This window comes from Eurosta solidaginis, chromosome 4, assembly GCF_040869045.1.
Source record: "Eurosta solidaginis isolate ZX-2024a chromosome 4, ASM4086904v1, whole genome shotgun sequence".
Classification (NCBI taxonomy): Eukaryota; Metazoa; Arthropoda; class Insecta; order Diptera; family Tephritidae; genus Eurosta; species Eurosta solidaginis.
This window is the reverse complement of record NC_090322.1, coordinates 29,453,581-29,478,798: the sequence shown is the minus strand read 5'-3', so window position 1 is coordinate 29,478,798 and position 25,218 is coordinate 29,453,581. Positions and strand designations below refer to the sequence as shown.

Sequence of the window (25,218 nt, the reverse complement as noted above, 5' to 3'; positions counted from 1 at the left end):
CGGTACTCGCCTTCGCCAACGCGTAGAGGTCCATACATCTTTCGAAGAACTTTTCTCTCGAACACTCCCAAAGCCGTTTCATCTGCTGTTGTCATGGTCCATGCTTCTGCCCCATATAGCAGGACGGGTACGATAAGTGACTTGTAGAGTATGATTTTCGTTCGCCGAGAGAGGAATTTACTTTTCAATTGCCTGCCTAGTCCAAAGTAGCATTTATTGGCAAGATTGATTCTTCGCTGGATTTCAGTGCTAGTGTTGTTTCTAGTGTTGATGCTGGTTCCCAAATAAACGAAGTCTTTTACTATTTCGAAATTATGGCTGCCAACACTAGCGTGGATGCCAAGGCGCGTATGCCCTGACTCTTTGCTCGATGACAGCAGGTACTTCGTTTTGTCCTCATTCACCATCAAACCCATCTTTACCGCTTCTTTTTCCAGTTTGGAGTAAGCAGAACTAACAGCGCGGGTGTTTAAGCCGATGATATCAATGTCATCAGCATATGTCAGTAATTGCACGCTTTTATAGAATATTGTTCCAGTGCGGTTAAGTTCTGCAGCTAGTATAATTTTCTCCAGCATCAAATTAAAGAAATCGCACGATAGGGGTCACCCTGTCTGAAACCTCGGTTAGTTTCGAACGGCTCGGAGAGGTCCTTCCCAATTCTGACTGAGGGAAACCAAATTCAGACATAGCAGCATATAGGCAGCTCCTTTTCGTGCTGTCGAAGGCGGCTTTAAAGTCGACGAAGAGGTGATGTGTGTTGATTCTCTTTTCACGGGTTTTTTCCAAGATTTGGCGCATTGTGAAAATCTGGACGGTGGTAAATTTACCACGTCTGAAGCTGCACTGATAAGGTCCAATCAGCCGGTGCACGGTGGGCTTCAATCTTTCACACAATACACTTGAAAGGACCTTATATGCGATATTAAGTAAACACGATAACTTGAGTAAATTTTGAGGTATCTTGGTGAAATTTGGTATGCAGGTTCCTGGGCGCTCATCTCAGATCGCTATTTAAAATGAACGAAATCGGACTACAACCACGCCCACTTTTTCGATATTGAAAATTTCGAAAAATCCAAAAAGTGCGATAATTCATTACCAAAGACAGATAAAGCGATGAAACTTGGTAGGTGGGTTGACCTTATGACGTAGAATATAAAATTAGTAAAGTTTTGGACAATGGGCGTAGCACCGCCCACTTTTGTAAGAAGGTAATTTGAAAGTTTTGCATGCCTTAATTTGACAGTCGTTGAAGATAACATGATGAAATTTGGCAGAAACGTTACTACTATTACTATATATGTGCTAAACAAAAAATAGCTAAATCGGATGAAGAACACGCCCACTTAAAAAAAAAAAATTTAAAAGTCAAATTTTAACAAACAATTTATTATCTTTACTATATAAGTAAATTATCTCAACATTCAACTCCAGTAATTATATGGTGCAACAAAATACAAAAATAAAAGAAAATTTCAAAGTGGGCGTGGCTCCGCCCTTTTTCATTTAATTTGTCTAGAATACGTTTGACGTCATAAGTCGAACATAAATTAGCCAATCCTTGTGAAATTTGGTAGGAGCATAGATTCTATGACGATAATTGTTTCCTGTGAAAATGGGCGAAATCGGGTGAAGCCACGTCCAGTTTTTATACCGACCGTCTGTCCTTCCGCTCGGCCGTTAACACGATAACTTGAGCAAAAAACGATATATCTTTACTAAACTTAGTTCACGTACTTATCTGATCTCACTTTATCTTGGCACAAAAAATGGCCGAAATCCGACTATGACCACGCCCTTTTTTCGATATCGAAAATTACGAAAAATGAAAAAAATTCAATAATTTTATACCAAATATGAAAAAAGGGATGAAACATGGTAATTGGATTGGTTTATTAACGCAAAATATAACTTAAGAAAAACTTTGTAAAATGGGTGTGACACCTCCCATATTAAGTAGAATAAAATAAAAAAGTTCTGCAGGGCGAAATCAAAAGCCCTTGGAATCTTGGCAGGAATACTGCTCGTGCTATTATATATTGTAGAGTATCGGTTACTCCGTTTAAGGTTTTATAGAAAACGTTGAAGTTTTTAATATTTTAAGAAAACTTTTATTTTTATTTAAATTTTAAAAGGTAAAACAATTTAATTTTGGTGAACGTAAAAGTAAACTATTAAACTAGATGAAACGTAGTTGGAAATTTCGTTCAGCGATGTTTGGTCATGGCCAAGTCATGCAGCGGCTAGCCATCGCTATCCACACTACAACGCAGTTTACTCAAGTACATCTCCTTTGCTTTAACACAAAGTGCGGCGGGCTTAGCGCCTACCACACACTCTGCATTTAGCTTGGAGATGTTTTTACCGCCGATCGCAAAACGAAATGATGAAGAATTATGAGTGCGCTGGCTTTTTATACCTTTTCACATGGCAAAATCATTTCTAGAACATTCTATTATAAAAAGTTATACAAATCAAATTACTTAAGTTAAAAAGAGACAACTATAGTACGATACATTTGACAGCGAAAAGTAATGTCATACAAAGGCATTGCCATAAAAGATACATACAAGGTATTGCCATACAAGGTATTGCCATGCAAGGTATTGCCATATTATATTAAAGAAATATGTTATGCTAGATATTGCTATGTTACAGTCTCCCCCTTTGGCGTGACTAAATCGTCCCGAAGGCACGACAAAACTTTTAATTTTTCTTTGGCCTTCCCCGTTTTCGTAAAGGTCGCATCGGTGCTGGAGATTCTTCTTGGTTGCTATGATTGTACTTTGTAAGTGATGAAACATGATATGTTCCTAATGGTAAGTTTAGGTTTTGTTTTGATGCGATTTCATATGAAGATGAACCAACTTTGCGAATGATAGTATAAGGACCATCTCTTTTTGGAACAAATTTCGATGTTAGGTTCTTTGATGCTTGACTTAAGGTGTGCGTAGTTACAAGTACTTCTGTACCGATATCGAAGTCGTCTTGAGACCGTCTGCGCTGATCAAAGTAGGTTTTGTTTTTGTCTTGGTCTTGCATATGATGTTGAGTTTCCTTTGCATGTTGTAATTCAACGCTGATTCTTTGAAGATAAGGCGTTATTTGCGGAATAAAATTTTCAGATTCCACAATAGTTTTTACGTCATGTTGTACGTCGTCTAGGGTACGCAGCTCTCTACCCAACGTTAGGTATGCAGATGTGAAGTCAGTACTTTGACATTTTGCCGTATTTAATGCAAATCTTAGGGCCAAATAAGTCAACCGCTACAACTTCAAATCGTTGATTACTGCTTGTGGTCTGGAAAAGACCCATTGGTTTTAGATTGGTTGCTTTATATCTTTGGCATTATATACAGGCTTTAATATGCTTTGCAATATCGGTTCGCATGCCTGGCCAAAAATAGCGATTAGCAATTCGATGAATGCTTCTTTCGACGCCGTAGTGGCCTGCAGTGCTCTCGTCGTGGTATTTCTTGATTAGGTCTGCTCGTTCTTGTTGTGGAACTACCATTTGGGCTTCTTCCCTATCCTCATTTGCATAACAGAATAGGATCCCATCAAAAAGCACGTATCCCCTGTTTGACCAAAAAGTTAAATTATCGTCTTGGGACTCTATTGACGATATAATCTTTTGTATATGTTCGTCTTTTAACTGCTCATCCCGTATTTCTTTGCTACTTTTTCGGGGAAAATCTACTTGAAAGGCACATATATAATTATGTTCGACTTCAATTTGTGTGTCATCACTTAATGGACGAGATAACATATCAGCTAGAGATTTAGTTTTACCAGGACTGTATTGAACTTTAAAATCGTATTGCTGAATTTTTAAAGCCCATCCTGCTAAGCGACCAGAAGGGGATTTGATTGTGAGTAGCCATTTTAAGGGTTGATGGTCTGTAACGAAGATTATTTCGGAACCTTCGATATAGCCACGGAACTTTGAACATGCCCATACTATAGCCAGGGCTTCCCGCTCAGTGGTGGAATAGTTTCGCTCAGCTGCTGACAACAATCGGCTTGCATATTCAATTGGATGCTCTTTGCTCTCCTCCCCCTGGAGTAAAGCTGTGCCAATAGCGTACGCGCTCGCATCGGCCTTTATACAAAACGGCATGTTATCTTGAGCCTGTTTTAATATGGGTGCTGACGTTGAGGCTTGCTTAAGTGATTCAAAGGCAAATTTTTGTCTTTCCGTCCAACACCACTATACATTATTTTTCATAAGTTCAGTTAATTGGTTCGAAAGCTCGGCATAGCCAGAAATAAATCGTCTGTACCAAGAACACGTTTGGACAAATGAAATTAGCTGCTTCACATTTCGCGGCTCTTTTCTTTGGCTAATGGCAATTGTTTTCTCTTCATCTACACATATGCCGTCGGTCGTAATTACGTGACCTAAATACTTTAGGTGTTCACAACAAAACTTACTCTTACTATTATTTACCCGTAACTTATATTGTTGCAACTTTGAAAGAACAAGATTAAGATCATTGAGGTGCTCATCATATGAAGAGGAGCAAACAATTAGGTCATCAAGGTATATCAACAGTTGAACCTTGGGAATTGAAGCTTTAAACCGGTCCATGAGACGCTGTAAAGTTGCGGGTGCATTACGCAAACCAAATGGCATTCTTCTAAATAAATATGTTCCAAAAGGGGTAATAAAACTAGTTTTGTAAGCATCTTTGTCATTCATTTTTATTTGGTAATAACCGCTTTGTAAATCTAATGTAGACATAAATTTTGTACTCTTTGCGGCATGCAGTATATCATCAATTCTTGGTAATGGATATCTGTGTGGCACAGTTACCGCATTCAGTTTTCTATAATCGATACAAACTCGAATTCCTCCAGTTTTCTTTGGCACCATAACGACTGGAGATGCACATGGTGTTTCACCTTCTTCAATTACTCCACTTTCGATCATCTTCTCGACTTCCGCTTTCAATTGATGAGTTTTCGCAAAAGAAAGGCGATATGGTGGACTAAAAATCGGTTCATGGTCGCTTGTGTCTATTTTGTGCTCAGCGTATGGTGATGGTTCACTTATATTGCCGAATGCTTCTGCATTAGCGTGGAGAATTTCATTTAGTTGTTCCTTTTGTTGCATATTTAGATTAGCATCATCTGTGGGCTTTAGCAATTTAAAATCAATTGAGTATAATCTCATAAAATCGTCATCGTTGTCATCGGATTGTTTGTAAACGAGGCTTGGAAATAGTGTTGGCTCCTTTTGTCTCTGTGGCGTAAACGAATCCGCTGGTAAAGCATCTTTAAATATGGCTTGGATCGAAGTTGGCGAGTAGTCATTTGTTGGTATATTAGGGCCATAACTTGCGAACTCAGTCACGCTTGCTTGAGCATTAGGATTTCTAGCTGGTAGTTTTCGTTTGGGGGTAACATTAGCTACTTTCACCACTTCTATTACATTAACGGGCGCTTTTTCTACGAAATCGAAGTGCTGCGTGGGATTATCCTCAAAATACCAGTACCTCTGCCCCATATTGAGTACGATATTATCTTGCTCAAGAAAATCAGCGCCAAGTAACGTGCATCTGGTAATACAATGAATTGTATATTCAAACAGCGGCCACCTATTACCATCTTACATACAGTTGCCAAACAATTTTTTCTCGACACTATACCATCTGCTAGGACAATATCACAAGTCACGTTTTGATATTTGCAACCCATAAAATCCATAAACCGTTTCAAATTTGCGCTTGCCACACTAGTACGTGCACCAGTATCAAAATAGGCCTGACCTGGCACACCGAAAAGCTGCACATTAACTATCGGCATATCTCTGCCAATATTTACGGGGGTTATCGCATTAAAGTTTATAGTTCCACTCGAAGAACTTTTATTTTTGTTGCACACTGTACAATTAGCACGCGTCACGCCAGGTGCGTTACACCCGTAGCAAGCAAACTTCGGTTTGGCTACTATTGCTGCGGCGACTTTAGCTGCATTTGTATCAATGTTTTCCGCTTTCTGTTTTTTTAAAACAGTTTTCGCGTAAATGTCCCTTTTTGCTACAATATGTACATCGTGGTACTTGCACTTGTTGTTTTTTAGCACTTTCACGTTCCATTATTGATAACTCAACTTCTCGTGCATATTTGAGAAGTTGTTCTTGTGTCGTGGTGACCTTATGACGGCTTACCTTTTCACGAATGCTTGCATGTAAATAACCGAACACCATATAAATTTGGTCAGCTTCTGCTGGACTTTTTGGTAGTTGGGCAAATAGTGCTCGCTTTTTACGAATGAATGTGTCCGTCGGTTCACTTTTCTGTTGCCTGATTTCAAATATATCGCAATATATTCTCCATGCCGGCTTTGCGGGTGAAAAACTTTCGCAAAGCATGCGAACTACGTCAGCAAAACTTGATATTTGCTCTTTCACACCCCGCCACCATTCCGCTGCGTCTCCCTCGAGCAACATCGGCATACCATTTACTGCGTCGGCATCATTAATTTTTTCAACCATCTTAAAGGTTGAAATCGCTGCTATAAATTCTTCCACCTTTGCAGGATTACGCTCTCCATTATAACGAGCTTTGCATGTGCTCGGCGTACCCACACGATTATTGCTGCTGCTTAATGATTTCATGAATTCTTCGAACTGCTCCTTGGAAAGAGTCACCATTTTGTTCAGTCGAGGACTTCGCCGTGGTAGAATTTTAAAAAAATAAATTATTCGAGCCAGATGAGTTGGGCGCCAATTTGTAGAGTATCGGTTGCTCCGTTTAAGGTTTTATAGAAAACGTTGAAGTTTTTAATATTTTAAGAAAACTTATTTTTATTTAAATTTTAAAAGGTAAAACAATTTAATTTTGGTGAACGTAAAAGTAAACTAATAAACTAGATGAAACGTAGTTGGAAATTTCGTTCAGCGATCGCTATCCACACTACAACGCAGTTTACTCAAGTACATCTCCTTTGCTTTAAAGCCGGAGTCATTGGTGCCGTATGTCGTATCGCTGTATCCGTATCCCTAACGTAATCAGCTGTTTATCGTTACGACGGTAAACCAAAACCCAATTGGTTGGCTACGATACGGTTACGACCTTAGCGGCACCAATAATCGATTGCATTGATTCTCATAAGGTTGGTCGAATCAGCTGTTATAAGGTTACCGATAAAGCACCAATGTCTCCAGCTTAACACAAAGTGCGGCGGGCTTAGCGCCTACCACACACTCTTCATTTAGCTTGGAGATGTTTTTACCGCCGATCGCAGAACGAAATGATCATAGATGAATGGATTTGCAACTCTTTGTTTCGAGAGAGCGCTGTCAAAATGCACATTTTTTATAACATTTATCAATGATGCCACTCCAAACAAAAATGAATAGATCTGAAAATGGGGATTTTTGACATACATTTCGGCGATTATAGTTACAATCATTTAATAAAATGATAGTCGTAAAATATTTATTTCCTTAAAGTTATTTTACAATAATACGACTAGTTAGATATAAACAAATCTAAGTAAAATTTACATTTCGATTAAATTAATTAGTCAAATATTGTAACACATTTAACTCGCAGTGAATACCATATATTTTTTTGAAATTTCAGTAAATCGGACCTATGATATAATAGTTAACATTATTTAATGGATAGGGCTTATCCTACATGTCTGGCGTTCAAGGTTCTGTGATCAAAATGGACTGGTTGCATCGGGAGTTCATATTTACAAAACCTATTTTTAGTGATAACTTTTGAATGGGAAATAATATTTGCCCTCCGCCTTCGAACTAATAATACTTACATTAAAACAAGTATTTTTTATCCCTTTTCCCATAATTTTTGAACGCTATTCTACAGTTGTAGGTCAAACTAAAGTTTACCAAAATTTTTGGCACGTTTTTCGTTTTGGCTGGCACATTTTTTGTCCTGGCACCCGCTTCAGCTGGCGCGAGGGATTTATCTGTGATTGTTGCCAGCAACAACTAGAAGATAAATCCCTCGTGAGAGCGAAAATATGAGAGCGTAAGCAAAAGATTCGTATCAATCTAATCTATGGAAAAAGAATTATGAGTGCGCTCGCTTTTTATACCTTTTCGCATGGCAAAATCATTTCTAGAACATTCTGTTATAAAAAGTTATACAAATCAAATTACTTAAGTTAAAAAGAGACAACTATAGTACGATACATTTGACAGCGAAAAGTAATGTCATAAAAAGGCATTGCCATAAAAGATACATACAAGGTATAGCCATACAAGGTATTGCCATATTATATTAAAGAAATATGTTATGCTAGATATTGCTATGTTACAATATGTAAATAAATTAGCGGTACCCGACAGATGATGTTCTGGGTCACCCTGGTCCACACTTTGGTCGATATCTCAAAAACGCCTTCACATGTACAACTAAGGATCACTAAGGAGTCACCTTTATGGAAATATCTCGAAAAGGCGTCCACCTATAGAACTAGGGCCCACTCCCATTTAAAATACTCATTAACACCTTTCGTTTGATACCCATATCGTACAAACACATTCTAGAGTCACCCCTGGTCCACCTTTATGACAATATCTCGAAAAGGCGTCCACCTATAGAACTAAAGCCCACTCCCTTTAAAAATACTCATTAACACCTTTCGTTTGATACCCATATTGTACAAACGCATTCTAGTCACCCCTGGTCCACCTTTATGGCAATATCTGGAAAAGGAGTCCACCTATAGAACTAAGGCCCACTCCATTTTAAAATACTCATTAACGCCTTTCATTTGATTCCCATATCGTAAAAGCACATTCTAGAGTCAGCCCTGTTCTACCTTTATGGCGATATCCCGAAATGGCGTCCACCTATAGAACTATGGCCCACTCGCTTTTAAAATACTCTTTAATACCTTCCATTTGATACCAATTTCATACAAACACATTCCAGGGTTACCCTAGGTTCATTTTCCTACATGGTGATTTTCCCTTTTTTGTCTCCAAAGCTCTCAGCTGAGTATGTAATGTTCGGTTACACCCGAACTTAGCCTTCCTTACTTGTTTTTTATTGTTTACGTTTTGTTTAGCAAAATAAAAGATACAAAAAACAAATTTATTTACATAGGTGAAAATGTATTAAGTATGTATTTAGAGAGCATATATTAGATCACGTTAATTCTACTTAGTGGCAGTGTCGGCGTGAAATATTAAACTAATTCGGAATTACTTCAGCTCATACATATTTATTAAATTTTTGTGAAGAATGTAGACTGGGCCAAGGGAACCTTTTAATCCTTTTACTCATTCCATGAATAGTTATATGACATTCACACTGCGCCATGTTCTCATGGCCCATTTTGAAGTTTAGCAGTACCGGTAAACTCTAAAATGGCACATAAACTCGAGTTTATCGCGCTTTGTGAATATCATAATTAGGGCTGTTCAAAAAATTTTATATTGAATTGCAAATCACAATACATATACAAAATTATATGTACACCGAAACTGTTTTAATTTCAAAAAAAAAAAATTTAATGTTTAAAGAATTTTGATGGTCCCCTTAATGAATAAACTTTGAATTCAATTTTTCCTCAATACTACAATATTTTTGAAAAATTTTTTGTTGTCAATTAGTGTAAATTTGAAAATCATACCGAAATGCCTTGGCTTACTATGTAAGTGCTTTTTCTTTGCACTTTCACATGAAATTCAAGCAGTTTCATATGAATCGAATTGTGCTATGAAAATTTTATTTTATATTCAAAGTGTAACTTTGTATCTGTGACTATTCTTCAGGGCAAAACAAAAGTACTAAAAGTGTTTAGGGGTTGAGCAACTCTGATAATAATGCAATAACAAAGATGATGTCTTTTATAATTTCGTAGTTAATAGTATTGGTTTATTAGAATTGAATGTGTCGAATAAAAAAAATTCAATAGTATTACAAAAGATAAACTGATCTAGAAAAGTCAAGTATAATGTGGCAAAGTAAATTTAACTATAATATAACATAACTTCAACAATGTCAAAAGCAAAACCTCACTCTTTCGGCAGCTCTATTTGGCAGTATTTACTTGTATTATAAAAGTAATACATTTTAATTGCTTCAATTTTCGTACAAATTTCTTTAAAAAAAATGTTTAAAAATTTATGGTAGCGGCTTATAAAATAAGTATCGGGTTTTGAAAAAGTACGGGTTCTGAAAAACTGCTCCGATCTAAAAAAGTGGCAGGTTCAAAAACGTACCCGGCTAAGAAGTATCTTGAATGTTTTTTGTATAGGCTTTGCTGGTCTTTTCAATTTGAAATAAAAAATCTTTATTTTTCCTCCATTTTTACCCAACGTTTCGCCAAACTCCTTGGCATCATCAGGGGTTAAATATAGAAAGAAATAATTTAACACATATAATATCACAAAAAGAAATTGATTATAAACTAAAAAGATTTATCAGTACCATCATCTTTAGGTACACTTGTCGTACACAGCACCAGTATGCGAAGGAGTTTGGCGAAACGTTGGGTAAAAATGGAGGAAAAATAAAGATTTTTCATTTCAAATTGAAATGACCGGCAAAGCCTATACAAAAAACATACACATAATTATAAACTGGTCAGAAATTTAAGTTTTAAACAGGTTAAAGTTCCCGGTTTTAAAAAAGTAGCCAATTTTAATATTTCTCGCTTATTTATATAGAATAAACATTAGGGAGCGTAGTACAAAAATTTCACTGCATTTTAGTGCATATTTACTGTACAGCGGTGTACAGCTTCGATGCAAGCTTTGAATTGTTAGCAATTGCAAGATAATTTTGTCGTCTATCGCCAAGAAGTAATTAATTCCATACGTTGTGCAGTTACTAAGGCGATGTTAGTTCATTTCAGAAACAACAAGTGAAGGTATCTAAGGTCGGGTGTAACCGAACATTATATACTCATCGTGAGCTTCAATTGTACATTTCATTTCAGAAAAATTACTTTTCTACATAACGCGTGGCATCGCCCGTTTAAACGAAAAATGTCTCCCCATTTCCTCTTACAGAAAAACTTGATAAGTGAAATATCAATGATTCAAAACTATTTTTTGCTAAGTTATAGCTTAATATTATCGTCTACGACCCTTTTAAAAATCTTTTATATAAAAGTGGGCGTGGTCTTTAACCGAACTCGTCCATTTTTTCTAGAAATATTTCCTGCTGTGAGGAAAATTTGTGTACCCAATTTTATTACGATCCGTTAATTTTTCTTCGAGTTGTGGCTCCCGAAACATAGAAAATTGCTCAGTCATAAAAGGGGCGGTGCCACGCCCATTAAAAAAAAAATCAAATTTTTATGAAGAGTCTCAATATCAGTCCACATGTCAAATTTCAACATTCTAGGTGTATTATTTACTAAATAATCAGGTTTTTTGTGTTTTCCAAAATGTTATATATATAAAAAGTGGGCGTGGTTGTCATCCGATTTCGCTTCTAGGTCCAGATAAGCTCGTGTACCAAATTTGATGAAGATATCTCAATATTTACTCAAGTTATCGTGTTAACGGACAGACGAACGGACATGGCTCAATCAAATTTTTTTTTCGATAATGATGATTTTGATATATGGACGTCTATATCTATCTCGATTCCTTTATTCCTGCACAACCAACCGTTATCCAATCAAAGGTAATATACTCTGTGTGCAAAGCACGCTGAGTACAAAAAATACTTTACCGGAATCTTTTGTTCCAGCAGATATTTAGGCGATAGTTAACCGTAAATTTTTGGATTTTCTCTTTATTTCAATAATTTTCTAGAACAATTTTTTTAATTAAATGTTTTTTATTTTCTGTACGTATTGTGGTAAATGGTCCAAGCAGAGACTTTTTGTAAATATTAAAAAAGACGAGCATAACCCAAAATCTTTCTAATCTATTTATTAGCAAGAATATACTTTCGCACGAATTCATTCACATTTTTCGATTACTTGACTTCCAGAGGCGCTTCCTGTTAACCCAGCTTGGACAAGGGCTCTGTCCACTTCGGCCGAAAGATTTGCTCACATCAGTATGATTCCTCTTCACTAATTTGAACTTCCCAAAGTATTATATCGAAATAGTTACTTTTGCGGTACAAAAATATATACTACCTTTCTCGACACTGTTTGTCTTATCGCTTTAGTAACTTCAATTTCTATCGAAATCTTTTCTAAATGCAGTTTCGCTTTGGGGCACAGTTCTTCCCGAGGGCTGATAAGAATTCGAAACAACGGCGATATTCCCGGCGATCATTTATTCAGATATGTCGTAACGAATTAGTGACTTGAGCGATAGAAAGTGCTGGGAGGGAGGGGGCATATACTTATATTCACATTTCCCTACAAATAATGTACCGACACATATGTACATATGTAGCTACCCTGCAGCGAATCGCCCTAGTTCCGAACTAGGACCAAAAAAATATCTAATTAAGAGACGGTCTAGTTCTAATTTTGTCTTTCAACTGACATTTTTCACTTTGTGATGTCTTACGCAATAGCAATTGCCCCCCTTTGCAGACCTTTTGATGGCACTCTTGACTGGTTCTGAAATAGTCGCTGCATTTGAGTAATTCATTTAAATTCATATACCTTCATTCATATTCAGACTTAAACGCTGTAGGTCCGCATCCGTACGCATCCGATTGGCACCACTATGAAACTGGTGCTTTGCGTGACTGTCTCCCATTTTCTCCGCAGGGTATTTATTCACATTTATATAAATTTTAGTTGGATGATCGGCGCAATGGTGCCCAAATGGCGGACGAAGCGATAAAAGTGTACACCGATTGTTGCAAAGTAGTGGACGGAGTAGGGTCTACGGTATACTGTGCTGATAGGGAAGCAAAGAGATCCTACAAGCTGCTAGATCACTGTAGCGTTTTCAGGCGGAAGTAGTAGCCGTGACCGAAGTAGTAGAAATACTGGAAGACAGCCAAGCAGTAATTAAGGCAATACCCTCGCAGAGCACAGCATCTAAGAGGTGTTTCCGCGAGAAAAGGCCCCTTATTCTAAAGCCGTTGATTTCACACGCTAGCTTTCGCATGATGGCACACGTACGACAAAATTATTGCAGACTTTAGCTGCTCCCAACCCCCTAATCCAGGGTGTTATGCAGACCGTGCCTATTGGACGATTTGCAGCCAGGGGATAAATTCGGCTGTATTCGAACGAAGCCTTCCCGATACCGGGCCACCTCGGGAAGTATTAATGGCCTTACAACAGTAAGGGGCGCTCCTGTGGCGGACGGGTCTTTCCCCGTATATAATACTGGACCGCTGAGCCCGCCTTGTCGTGCAGGTGGTCGTACGACCAAGATGAACGACTCATTACATGACTGTAATAAGGACGATGTAAAGAGGAGGCCTGAGTCGCAATCCAAGGACGACAAATACGAATTAAGCGATGCGTCGGACTCGGGGAGCGAGAGTAGTGCTGATTCAATAAACTCCGTGTTGGAGAAGCACACAAATGAAAACGGAGTAGAAGAGTGGAGAAGGGTACGGAGCAGAGGAAGTAAAAGAGCTCTCTCGCAGTACCGTGCAGCACTAAGAATTGTACAACCCTTGGGAGCAGTGGTCGACCCAACAGAAGTGGAGATCGAGCGCTTGGAATGGGCCCATGAAGCGGTAGAAGTAGGTCGAAGGCAGTTCAAAAGGTTTGCTGCGAGAAACCCTCGGTTCTGCAACCGGTACGAGGAGGAAGAAGCGTCGAATGGCAGAATGAAGAGGCAACGTTCGGCGGAAGGCGACAAGCCTGCTTTCAAGAGGCAGAAAGGACCCAGTCCTAGAGCCGCGAGGCAGGGCAGTTGCATAGACAAGACAAGTAGGCCCAAAGCTGTAAGACAGATGGGCTCCAATAGCGAGGTAGCAACTACCTCCAAAGCTGCGAGTCAGAGGGAAGTTCCAATTAAGGAAGTAGGAGATAAGCCAAAGGGAGATAACGCTAAGACTCCGGCTTTCTCGGAGGCGCTAAAAGGAGTTAACGCTAAGACTCCGGCTTTCTCGGAGGTGCCAAAAGGAGATAACACTAAGACTCCTGCTTTTCCCGAGAAGATGAGTGACTGTGGCGCTGGTTGATCGTAGCAGTTCTTTCGGACAAATGACTACTGATAGGTGGAGATCTGTGGAAAGGGAGCTTATTAGCTTAATGCTTAAGATGATGCGGGAACAACCAAGTAAGCCCCTTCGAACCTTTGATTCGGGGGGATGGTATAATGGTGTGAAGATGATAGCGTGCGACAACATCGCGAGCTTGCGGTGGCTGGAGGAAGTGGTTCCAAAACTCCAAAGGCAAGGCAGGAACGCGCGGTTTGAGGTGGTGGATAAAGCGCAAATCCCCACGGTACCAAAAGTTAAGGTATGGATACCATGCGTGATGAAGTCGGAGGATACACTGCGACTTCTGCAGAATCAGAATCCGAACATACCGACACAGGATTGGAAGGTACTTACTGTATCTCGGCCTACCGAGGATGGTCAGTTCTACATCTTCCAAATAAACAAGCAGGCGGAGGATATTTTGTACACGCAGCTTGGTAAAATGTCCTTTGACACTGGCAAAATTTACATACGACTCAGGAAAAGAAGTCCCGAGGATAAAAACCCTAACACGCTAGAGGTGGGCGAAGTCGAAAAGAACCTCAAAAGCCTAAGGGAAAAAAGACAGGTGGAGGTCCCCGACGTCACCACGAACGTGATAGAAGAGGATCAACCGCTAAATAGTGCTGTGACTCGCACAGAGGAACACCCTGCACAACAGGCACGAGAGGCTGAAGGGGCCTCGAATACTCTAAACCAAAGGGCAAGGGGAGGATGACGACGTCAAGACGAAGGTGCTGGAGGGGGACAAACAGCCCAATGGTGCTGCGAGTCCTACAAATAAACCTCCAACACAGTAAAGTGGCGTCGAGCGAACTCCTCCTAACCCTTGAGGAGGGTTCGTTTGACGTGGCGCTGATCCAGGAGCCGTGGCTCTCATCGGGAGGAAAGTTTTCTGGACTTGACGCGCGCGGGTTTGGCGTTTACTACGCGCAAACGGAAGGACGGGTGCGAGCTGTAGTAATGGTAAGGAAACAGCTGCATTCATATATGCTGCCTAATTACACCACTGAGGATCTCGTAGCGGTGGCCGTTGAGCAAAAGAATAAGCAGGCATTTATCCTGGCGTCCTGCTACATGGCATGGCATACATCCTGCAAACCAATTTGCAGATAGCCAACAGGGGAAATGTCCCTACATACATTGGTCCAACATCCAGCAATGTTCTGGATATTACATTGAGCTCCGAGCGTGATATATCAAGGTATGATTGGATGGTTCTTGAAAGACCATCCTTCTCCGACCATGCGTATATCAGCTTCAACATCCCCCTAAAGAGGGTAGAGAAGGGAGGAACCTTTAGAAACCCTAGGTCAACGAACTGGACTAAATTCCAGAAACATGTAGAAACAAAACTGGGACAACCCAAAGAGGTTGCTAATGTAGAGGAACTGAAGGAGTCGAATGAATTCCTAACAAGGACGCTTATGACTGCGTATAACAAAGCTTGCCCTCTAAGAAGATTCAGAGGAAAAGCAAAGCCGCCATGGTGGAGCAATGAGCTGAGTCTTCTAAGAAGACAGGTAAAAGAAATGTTTAAGCTCGCAAAGACCGCGGAAAGCGAAGCGTGTCGGGACGAGTACAGGAATCTACTGAGGATCTACAAGCGTGAAGTTACCAGGGCGAAGAGAAACTCATGGAAAAGTTTCTGTACGGACATAGAGTACTCCAGCGAAACAGCACGGTTGAAAAAAATCCTAGCAAAGGGAAACATAGTCCAGGGACTAATAAAGAAAGAGAACGGGGAATGGTCACGTAATAGTTAGGAATACCTTGAGGTGCTTCTCGATACACATTTCCCATCGGGAGACGGTTTAGAGGAGCCAGCAGACATCACTCACACTTCGATCACGGAGCTAGTAGTGCCGGGCTTGGTGACCGATACCAAGATCGAGTGGGCAGTGAAGACGTTTTCTAAGTTTAAATCGCCGGGCCCTGATGGTATATTCCCGGCCATGCTACAAGTCTCAAGTAGGGCGGTCGTGGAATGGCTTAAAATAATATTCGATGGGTGCATACGACTGAATCATGTACCGCACTCTTGGAGAACTGCTCGTGTAGCTTTTCTACCAAAGGCGGGGAAGATCGGTCACGTGTATCCCAAACAGGCATGCTTAACGAACGAAACGATATCATTTCGTTACGATAATCAACGTTAATAAACGACACGAAGTCACTTCGTTTCGTTTATTAACGTTAAGATCGTCAAATTAACGTTAATTTGGCGTTCTTAACGTTAATAAACGAAACGAAATGACTTCGTTTCGTTTATTAACGTTGATTATCGTAACGAAATGATATCGTTTCGTTCGTTAAGCATGCCTGATCCCAAAGATTATAGACCAATTAGCTTAACATCATTTCTGCTCAAAACCTTCGAGAGGCTGATAGATGTGTACATAAAGTCCAACGTGGATGAAAAGCTGCTCTCCACAACACAGCATGCGGACACCAAAGGAAAGTCGGTAGACACCGCATTGCACAGGGTGGTAATAAGCATAGAGAAATCCCTGGAATATAAGGAGTATGCTCTAGGAGTCTTCTTGGACATTGCCGGGGCTTTCAATAATGTTGCAAAATGGGCGATTATGGATGGTCTTAATTACATTAAAGTACATCCTGCCTTAATCAGATGGATCGGCTGCATGTTAAATTGCAGAAAGATTACATCACAATGGGGATTGTACGAGGCCACGAAATCAGTGGACAGGGGCACGCCGCAGGGAGGGGTGCTATCACCTCTGCTGTGGACGCTGGTCATCAACCAACTGCTCAGGCAATTCGATGAGGGACCCGTAAAACTTACGGCTTACGCAGATGACGTTGCAATTGTCATAAGTGGAAAGTGCCTTCCAACGATTAGTTCTTTGATGGATCGGGCGCTTCGCGATATTCATACCTGGGCATCTAATGTCGGATTGGAAGTCAATGCGGAGAAGACGGATATGGTCTTGTTTACAAAGAGGTACAAGGTCCCAAATTGGACCAGGCCTAAGTTAGGAGGGGTGACCTTACAGGAGAAACCTTGCACAAAATATTTAGGAATCATCCTAGACAGTAAGCTGTCATGGAGGCTCAACGTGGAGGAGAGGGTCAAGAAGGCCTCAACGGCACTCTATGCAAGTAAAAGAATGCTGGGGTGTACGTGGGGCATATCGCCCTCTCTTTCTCATTGGGTTTTTACAGCGATTGTAAGCCCTATTCTATACTATGGAGTTCTTGTTTGGTGGAAAGCCGCACAAAAAACAACATACCTCAAAAAATTAGAGGGGGTATGCAGACTATCGATGCTTAGCATTACGAGAGCCCTGAAAACAACCCCGACGGCTGCACTGTATGTCATTTTGCACATCCCACCTATAGACCTGGTAGCAAAGAACAAAGCGTTAACGACCGCAACCAGGCTCGGTGCTTCGGGGCAGCTTGAGCGCCGACCATATGACCATAGTAGTATAGCGTCATCAATCACAAGACGAACAGACTACATGATTCCCTATCTGCGCTTCGAGGGAGATCTTAAGGCCACAATAGAGGTGGACGGTTGGCGCAAGGGTGCGCAAATGGCGGACGAGGCGATACATGTGTACACCGATGGTTCCAAAGTAGTGGAAGGAGTAGGGTCTGCGGTATACTGCGCTGATCCGGAAATAAGCAGATCCTACAGGCTGCCGGATTACTGTAGCGTTTTTCAAGCGGAAATATTAGCCGTAACCAAAGCAGTAGAAACCCTGGAAGAGAATAGCTTAAACTGCAACCGTGTTAACTTTTATATTGACAGTCAAGCAGCAATTAAGGCAATAATCTCGCATAGCACAGCATATAAATGCGTGTTAGAGTGTAAGCAGTCTCCGGAGAGAATCGGGACAGGGAGAAGCATACATCTATATTGGGTCCCAGGGCATATGGGAATAGATGGGAATGAAAAAGCGGACGAACTAGCTAAAAAGGGCGCATCCCTTGAAGCTTGCTCCGTAGATGTCCCAATTAGATTGGGCGAGATTAAGCGAATGCGAGAGGTGCACATGATCGACCAAGTGGGAAAGGCGTGGGTTCAAGCGTGGGGCTGTAAAGTGTCGAAGATTATGTGTAGGTCTTACAACCTTAGACTAACACAGTTGCTCCTATCATTAAAAAGAGAGGACTGTAGACTCATGACGGGTATTCTGACTGGACACTGCCTTCTGGCGTCACATGCCTTTAAACTAGGCTTGGTCAGTGATAACAGATGTAGGAAGTGCGGGTTGGAGGGGGAAAGTATCGTGCCCTGCACTTGCCAGGCTAAGACTCCAGCTATTAGGAGTGATACAGCTGTCAGATCTAGAAGCAGCAAGTGGCTTAAGTCCTAGGAAGCTTCTAGTATTTGCCAAGAGGACGGAGTTATTTTATAACATAGGTCCTGGTTTTTGATAGGGTTTTTCAGTTTGGTCGTTAAAAACAAACTTCTGGTAACACTTCGGACTCAATCAGTCTATGTGAGGTCCTCATGGACCGGCCAGTTCAACCTACCTACCTAGCTGATCGTTACTGAAAAAGTACGCTTTAAAAACAGCCTGGTTGTCCGTCATAACATGAATTCAATCTTGAAAAATTATTGGATATTTCCAGAATAGAGTTAAAGTTCATCAAGGTTCGTCGTAGGGTATACTCTATGTACTGAGGGATATTATAGGCAAACGTAGATCTAAGAGTTAAGCGGCAGAAAACTTACAAGCCCAAGCTGGCCCTGCAAACTTTTTCGATTAATATTGAAAGAAAATCTCTCATATTCACTTGGGGGCCACTTTGGGGCCGAAATAGACCAATGAACTTAGGATAGCTACTATACCTTTTTATTATAAACTTTGTATATTTCCTCTTCTCTTTTAGATCGCCTCATATTTCATACAAAATCGTGGCTTCTCCTTTGGCATAAGCGATGTTACACCCAGTAATAGACTTTTGGAGGAAAAACAAAAACTTTTAGAAAAAGGTTACTCCAAATGTGATGAATATATTTTGGAAATGAAAAAGGGCACACTACAATGTCAACCCGGTTGTACGCCCGAACAAACGCTTGAAGCGGTGATGTTGCGTGAACTTTCGTCCATTCGTGAACAGGCAGCTAAAGCTTGCTTCCGCGAGCTACATCCCACGAATAGTGCTCTAATAATGGCTTTATCCGGTTCAAAGGGTTCTAATATTAATATATCGCAAATGATTGCTTGTGTCGGCCAACAGGCTATTAATGGCAAACGTGTGCCAAATGGTTTTGAAAATCGAGCGCTGCCACATTTTGAAAAATTTTGTAAGTAGTGAAACATTTATTTTTATTTTACTTTTAAGGCATTTTTACATAAGTCGAATTTCTGGTCGATTTTTTAACTTTCAACCTTGGATTGCCTTATAATTTTGGTTGAACGTAAAAAATTTAACTCGTGTAAAAGGGCCTTTAACTTGTTTTTAAGTCATATCTATTTTGATATGAACATTTCTCTCTTCTCTGCTTTATTAGCCGCTATACCGGCAGCTCGTGGTTTCGTGCAAAATAGCTTCTATTCGGGTCTTACACCAACAGAGTTTTTCTTCCATACAATGGCTGGTCGTGAAGGTTTGGTCGATACAGCTGTCAAAACTGCCGAAACTGGTTACCTACAACGACGTTTAGTGAAGGTTAGTGTTTGGCTTATTTCTAAACGGTTGTATTTAGCTTAAATGGACAGGCCGGCCGCACGGCCTTTATGAACGAATTTTGTAATTAAAATTTAAGTAACTTCCCGATAAGGTAGAAGCTTGAAGCTTGGAATATAGTTCAGAACCCGATGACAATGCAATAATAAGAAAAAAACTCCGATAGGTGGCGCAAGGATCGAGATATTCAAAAAAACTCGTATTTGTGGTTCGATTTGGGTCATATTTCGAACACATAATACAAATATGAATAGAAAGCGACCTATGAAAAAATCGCCGCTAGGATCGAGATATTAAAAATACTCGTATTTGTGGTCCGGTTTGGCTCATATTTGAAACAAATATTACATACAGTCCTGTAGAAGTGACATCAAAGTACTTTGGAGTTCGAGGAGGGACAAGCATACGTGGCGCCGAGTCGAGTAAAGTCTTTGGAAGGATTATGTATTGAGGATTTAGATTGTAACAAATTGACAGGAAAGAGTCCTTGTAATAATGAGTCACTAAATGAACTAAATAGAATGAGAAATAATAGGCAATTAAATAAAGACTAAAAACTTGAAAATAAAATTGAAACAATACTTACAATAAGTAATAATAATACTAAAAGCTAGAAAATAATTAGGTAGGTCCTAGGTGCTAGTCATCACACTCCTCATCAATCTAAGGCGTTGGGCGCGTGAAATTTCTAAAAATGTGGGGCATACCCTTCAAAAAACACAAGTACTCCATAAATAGTGTAAGGAATACTCCTTTAGGAGTATGGGAGTGTTCCAAAACTAATCTGTATTCATACAAAAAATGTGCTCCAATTAACATTGCGATGTCCAAGGAGAGGAGTAGGTGATCCCACTCTCGCTTTGTTTGTGAGTATTCCATTGAGTACATACGTGAGAGTACTTTCCAAAGTACTTTCGCTGTAGTACTCCATGGAGCACCCACAGAGGATCATATGCCAAAGTACTAAAGAAGAATTGTGTCGGAAAGAATTATCGGAATGAATTTAATTTAAAATGAAAATAAAGGAAGAGGGGCAAGACAATTTTTATATTTTATACTACGAATATTCTTATGTTATTTAGCATTTGCGTGAATACACCCAGAGAAAAAACAACATAAAATAAAAAAAAAACGATATTGATTCAATAAGAAACATTAACGAAAGTCTCAACATATTTAATATTTTTCGGCATTGATTTAATATTAGTTTCTTATGGAATTGAGTTGTCTTATTGAATCAATATGAAAGAATTATTAAATTAATAGTGAGCATTGTTGATGCAAAACAGAAGCAATATCAAATTCAGAATGCCGATTATTAATATTAAATGAAAACGTTATTAAATTAAAAACATGCATTATTAAATTAAAAACACAATATAATTTTCAAGAGAGAACAAAAATTCAAAAGATTTCATGAAAATACAAAGTAGCAACTGTGCTATATATTTTTGTCTGACATATGTTTTACCATTGCATAGCGGATATAGATGTAGAGGCGAAGTATTTAACTCTGAAAATGTTTTTATTTCTGAACTTTCCTTTAAAGATCCAATTTCATACGATTGGAAATGTGAACAAAATTTTTTTATGAAAACTTCTTGATAAGCTATGCTATTTTGATACAAAAACATTTTTATTTTATATAACTTAAATGCGCTGCTATGTAAGTTGGTGGACAAATAATATTTTTTTTTTGTATTTCATTCCTCTATAAAGACGTTCATAACAATATTGTATTCTTTTCAGGTCGATATCGTATGTTTGAGTTATTTTAGAGAAATAGCGTTGTTTGGTAATATCAACAAATTCTTCTGATTGAAAGCTTATGATAGGTTCGATTCCATTTCATCCAAAAGACTTGATGAATCCTAAATATAGTAGACAAAAAAACTAAAATGTTTACCAAAAAGTTGCGCTTTAATTACTTTATTAAGACAGCCATGGACATTGCATACATCTAGAAGAGAGGATGGCGCTGGAGATGGACTATTAAGACTGCTTTGTTTCATCCATTTTCTAAAGTTCGACCTTAAGGAATCTTCTTCATATTCAATACCAAACTAAAAATAATTTCAAAGAAAAAATCATTTCAAAATGCTTGAGATAGGCTGCAAAGCACTTCTTACCTCTTTCTTTCTCCATGCAATGAGCTTGCTGCGAAAATTTGCCCGGAGGCTAATCGGTGGAATGCCTCCTTTATGTCATCCTTGTCTAAATACTGAAGGCTTTCAATAGTTACCTGCGCATCTACACTCATATATACATATTTAAAATTATAATTTTTTAATATTAATAATAATAGATAAACTTGCTTTGAAGGTACACCAAAACTTTTGATAATGCATGATCTTTCAGTCATTTTATCAGCTTTTTTCTATCTTCTTCGTCATTGGCTTCGTCGATGGACACATTATTTTGGTCACTTTCACTGAACTTCACATTTTCTAGTGCAAATTCTTCAACAATTGCACCTTGATCTTGCATTATTGTCACAATTTCACCATTTTTGTTGAATAAAACACCGTCTTTTAAATTTAATTTAATAGATATTTTTTAAAAGCACGTGTTATAATTTGCAACAAATAACGATTCAGCTGATTGATTTAAAATGTTGCCATATTGATTCAATGCTTTGCAATTTTAACGTCATTGATCCATTTTGTTTCAATATTGATTTAATGTTGTGCAATATAGATTTAAAAATGTTTCAACTTAGCGTTAGAAACAATATCAAAAAATTCTTAAAATAATATGGTGCATCATTAAAATAAAGTTATTTCCATATTATTTTCGAAATAATTAATAAATACAATCAAATCAAAGTTGAAAATTGTTAAATTAATGTATTTCAATATTATTTTCCCCTAAGTTGAAAGTTATTGAATTAATATGTCGCGTTCTTGTTTTTACAATGCACTTTTTGGCTCAGTGTAAAGAAACTAATATGCGGTTATATTTTATCACAGTTGCCATAGTAAAATTTTATGATCAGTTATTTGTATGCAATATTTTACTTTTGGCAACTCTGTTCGATCGTCATCGTGTCGTGATCACGGTCGTTAAAAAACGAGCAATGATCGGCTGATGGTGGTCCGCAAACGCATTGCAAAGGAGTATTGTTAGAGTACTCCAAAATAAAGAAAATGGAACACGTAATCCAAGAATTTGTGCAAGGTAGCATAACCTGATTAAGGTTCAGTTGGTAGTACTTATGACTATCAATAGAAATTTCACGCTTCCAAAGCTTTTATTTGTCTGATCAACGCCCTAGATTGATGAGGAGTGTGATAACTAGTACCTAGGACCGTATTATTTTCTAGCTTTTAGTATTTTTATTACTTATTGTAAGTATTGGTTTCAATAAAACCGTTTAACAATTGTTTTTTGTTTTTATCGGCCTATTGATAAATCATTCAAGGTTCGAATCGAGCTCAAGGCCAGAACAATAATTTTTTTCTAATGATAATTATTGTTATTTTTTAATTTTTCTAAATTGGAAAAATTTTATTTTGTTTTTGGAATAGTAAGTAGAAAATTTTTCAGACAACCTGCCATAGCTGCCTTCATCATCAGTACGCTTTAGGCATGCTGCGCTAACCATTTAGCTATACAGCGGTGGTTTGTTTGACTAGCAAATTTGCTACTGAGTTAAATCACGTGAACTGGACCCCCCATTTACCACTTGATCACAGAAATAAAGTCCATGTATTTTTTTCATAAGTAGGTACCATGAAAAATTGAACCCCAAAATATTTTTAAAAAATTTTAATTTTAAGGGTACTTTTTTTTAAAAAGAAAGTTTTTGGTACTTTTTGTTCAAAAATTAATTATAAATCAACCGTGAAAGATAAATTGATGAAACTTTGAGGGTTTATTTTTAAACGTTCATATTTTATTAAAATATTTTTATCTTAAAAAAATTTTCTTATTATCACATTTTTAATTAAAGTGAGCATATAACAACACCACGATCATTTTTTAATTGGGCGGAAAGTTCCTTTAAAAAAATTAATTTTGATTTTTGTTCCCAAAAAGATTATGACTTGCATGAACGCAAGTATCAACAAAGATTTGAACGAGCACTAACTATAAAAAATACTCGTCAATTCCATAATTATAAGCCGCTAAACGATGAATCACTGCAATGCAAGCTGGTATCAGAAGATGAGAAAGTTTATGTAAATAAAGTTTTAAAAAAACATTAAGAAAACGAATGTATATAAATTTAAAAATTTAGTGTCTAGTTCATTCTTTCTCTTTTTAATGTATTATCCATTATTTTCATATCATAAATAAAGAACTGTGTTTAATAATCACGTAGGTATGCTCGTTTTTATTTGTTTGTTTGTGGTTGCAACGTAGCATGTCGTCTGGTCGCGCACCGTTCTAGCGTGCGAGGTGCTGTGATAAAAAAATTCATATTGTTTAAACTAATAGCGATCATCAAAATTTTCTTTTGGAATATTAATATTAAATAAATATCGCATGTAACTCATAAAAAGAATATCAATTATGAGGCCGCGAAGTCAGTTAAATTTTCTTTTAAAAATTTCAAAGTTAATTATAAATGTAATAATAAGAAAATTTTTTTAAGATAAAAATATTTTAATAAAATATGAACGTTTAAAAATAAACCCTCAAAGTTTCATCAATTTATCTTTCACGGTTGATTTATAATTAATTTTTGAACAAAAAGTACCAAAAATTTTCTTTTAAAAAAAAAAGTACCCTTAAAATTAAAATTTTTTTAAAATATTTTGGGGTTCAATTTTTCATGGTACCTACTTATGAAAAAAATACATGGACTTTATTTCTGTGATCAAGTGGTAAATGGGGGGTCCAGTTCACGTGATTTAACTCTACTTCTATTCCTTTTTGCCAACTATATTTATTCAGTGTTGCGCCATCTGGTGCAAATCATTGATAATGCTGAATTTTTGTTTATTGTCAATTACTTTGTTTGACATTCCCAAGTGCTCATGGTTTATTAACAATTGTTTTTTGTTTTTATCGGCCTATTGATAAATCATTCAAGGTTCGAATCGAGCTCAAGGCCAGAACAATAATTTTTTTCTAATGATAATTATTGTTATTTTTTAATTTTTCTAAATTTATACAGCGCTGTATACATTGTTTACTATATAGTTTGGCAACTTAAATAGAGGTTATGTTGCGAATAGAGTGGAAGGCAGTGGACTAGGCAGTCGAATGTCATATAATGAAGGAATGGTGTTCGGAGTCTTTTCAAAGTTAAAAAAAAAAATTATAAAATCTTTAATAAAAATAAAACTATTGTTTTAATAACAACAGAAACGCCTTATATATTCTATATACATAAATTCGTAAGGATTGGCTCACTTTAAAATTTGAGATAAATAATCTAAAGTTTGTTTTTGAAACTGAGTCGAGAACTGTGCGTGTGAATGTGCGAATTTTCACCGATCAGCTGTTAGTTGCGCTACTTGGTAAA

At 38.0% G+C, this 25,218-nt stretch overlaps 1 protein-coding gene and 1 long non-coding RNA gene across 3 annotated transcripts in view; one reads left to right on the top strand and one right to left on the bottom strand.

Annotated features, from left to right (window-relative positions):
• The window catches only part of Polr3A (RNA polymerase III subunit A), a 96,913-nt gene that overhangs the window by 67,188 nt on the left and 4,507 nt on the right, over positions 1–25,218 (top strand). For both annotated transcript variants that reach the window (XM_067781072.1, XM_067781071.1), the window contains exons 6-7: positions 18,945–19,362; positions 19,570–19,727. In XM_067781072.1, the coding sequence (XP_067637173.1) occupies positions 18,945–19,362; positions 19,570–19,727 (576 nt within the window). The remainder of the gene's footprint in view (positions 1–18,944; positions 19,363–19,569; positions 19,728–25,218) is intronic.
• On the bottom strand, positions 21,273–22,295 carry LOC137247770 (uncharacterized). Its single transcript, XR_010951889.1, has 4 exons — positions 22,061–22,295; positions 21,875–21,995; positions 21,674–21,808; positions 21,273–21,616 (listed from the first exon to the last, which is right to left on the bottom strand). It is a non-coding gene; the product is annotated as an uncharacterized lncRNA (long non-coding RNA).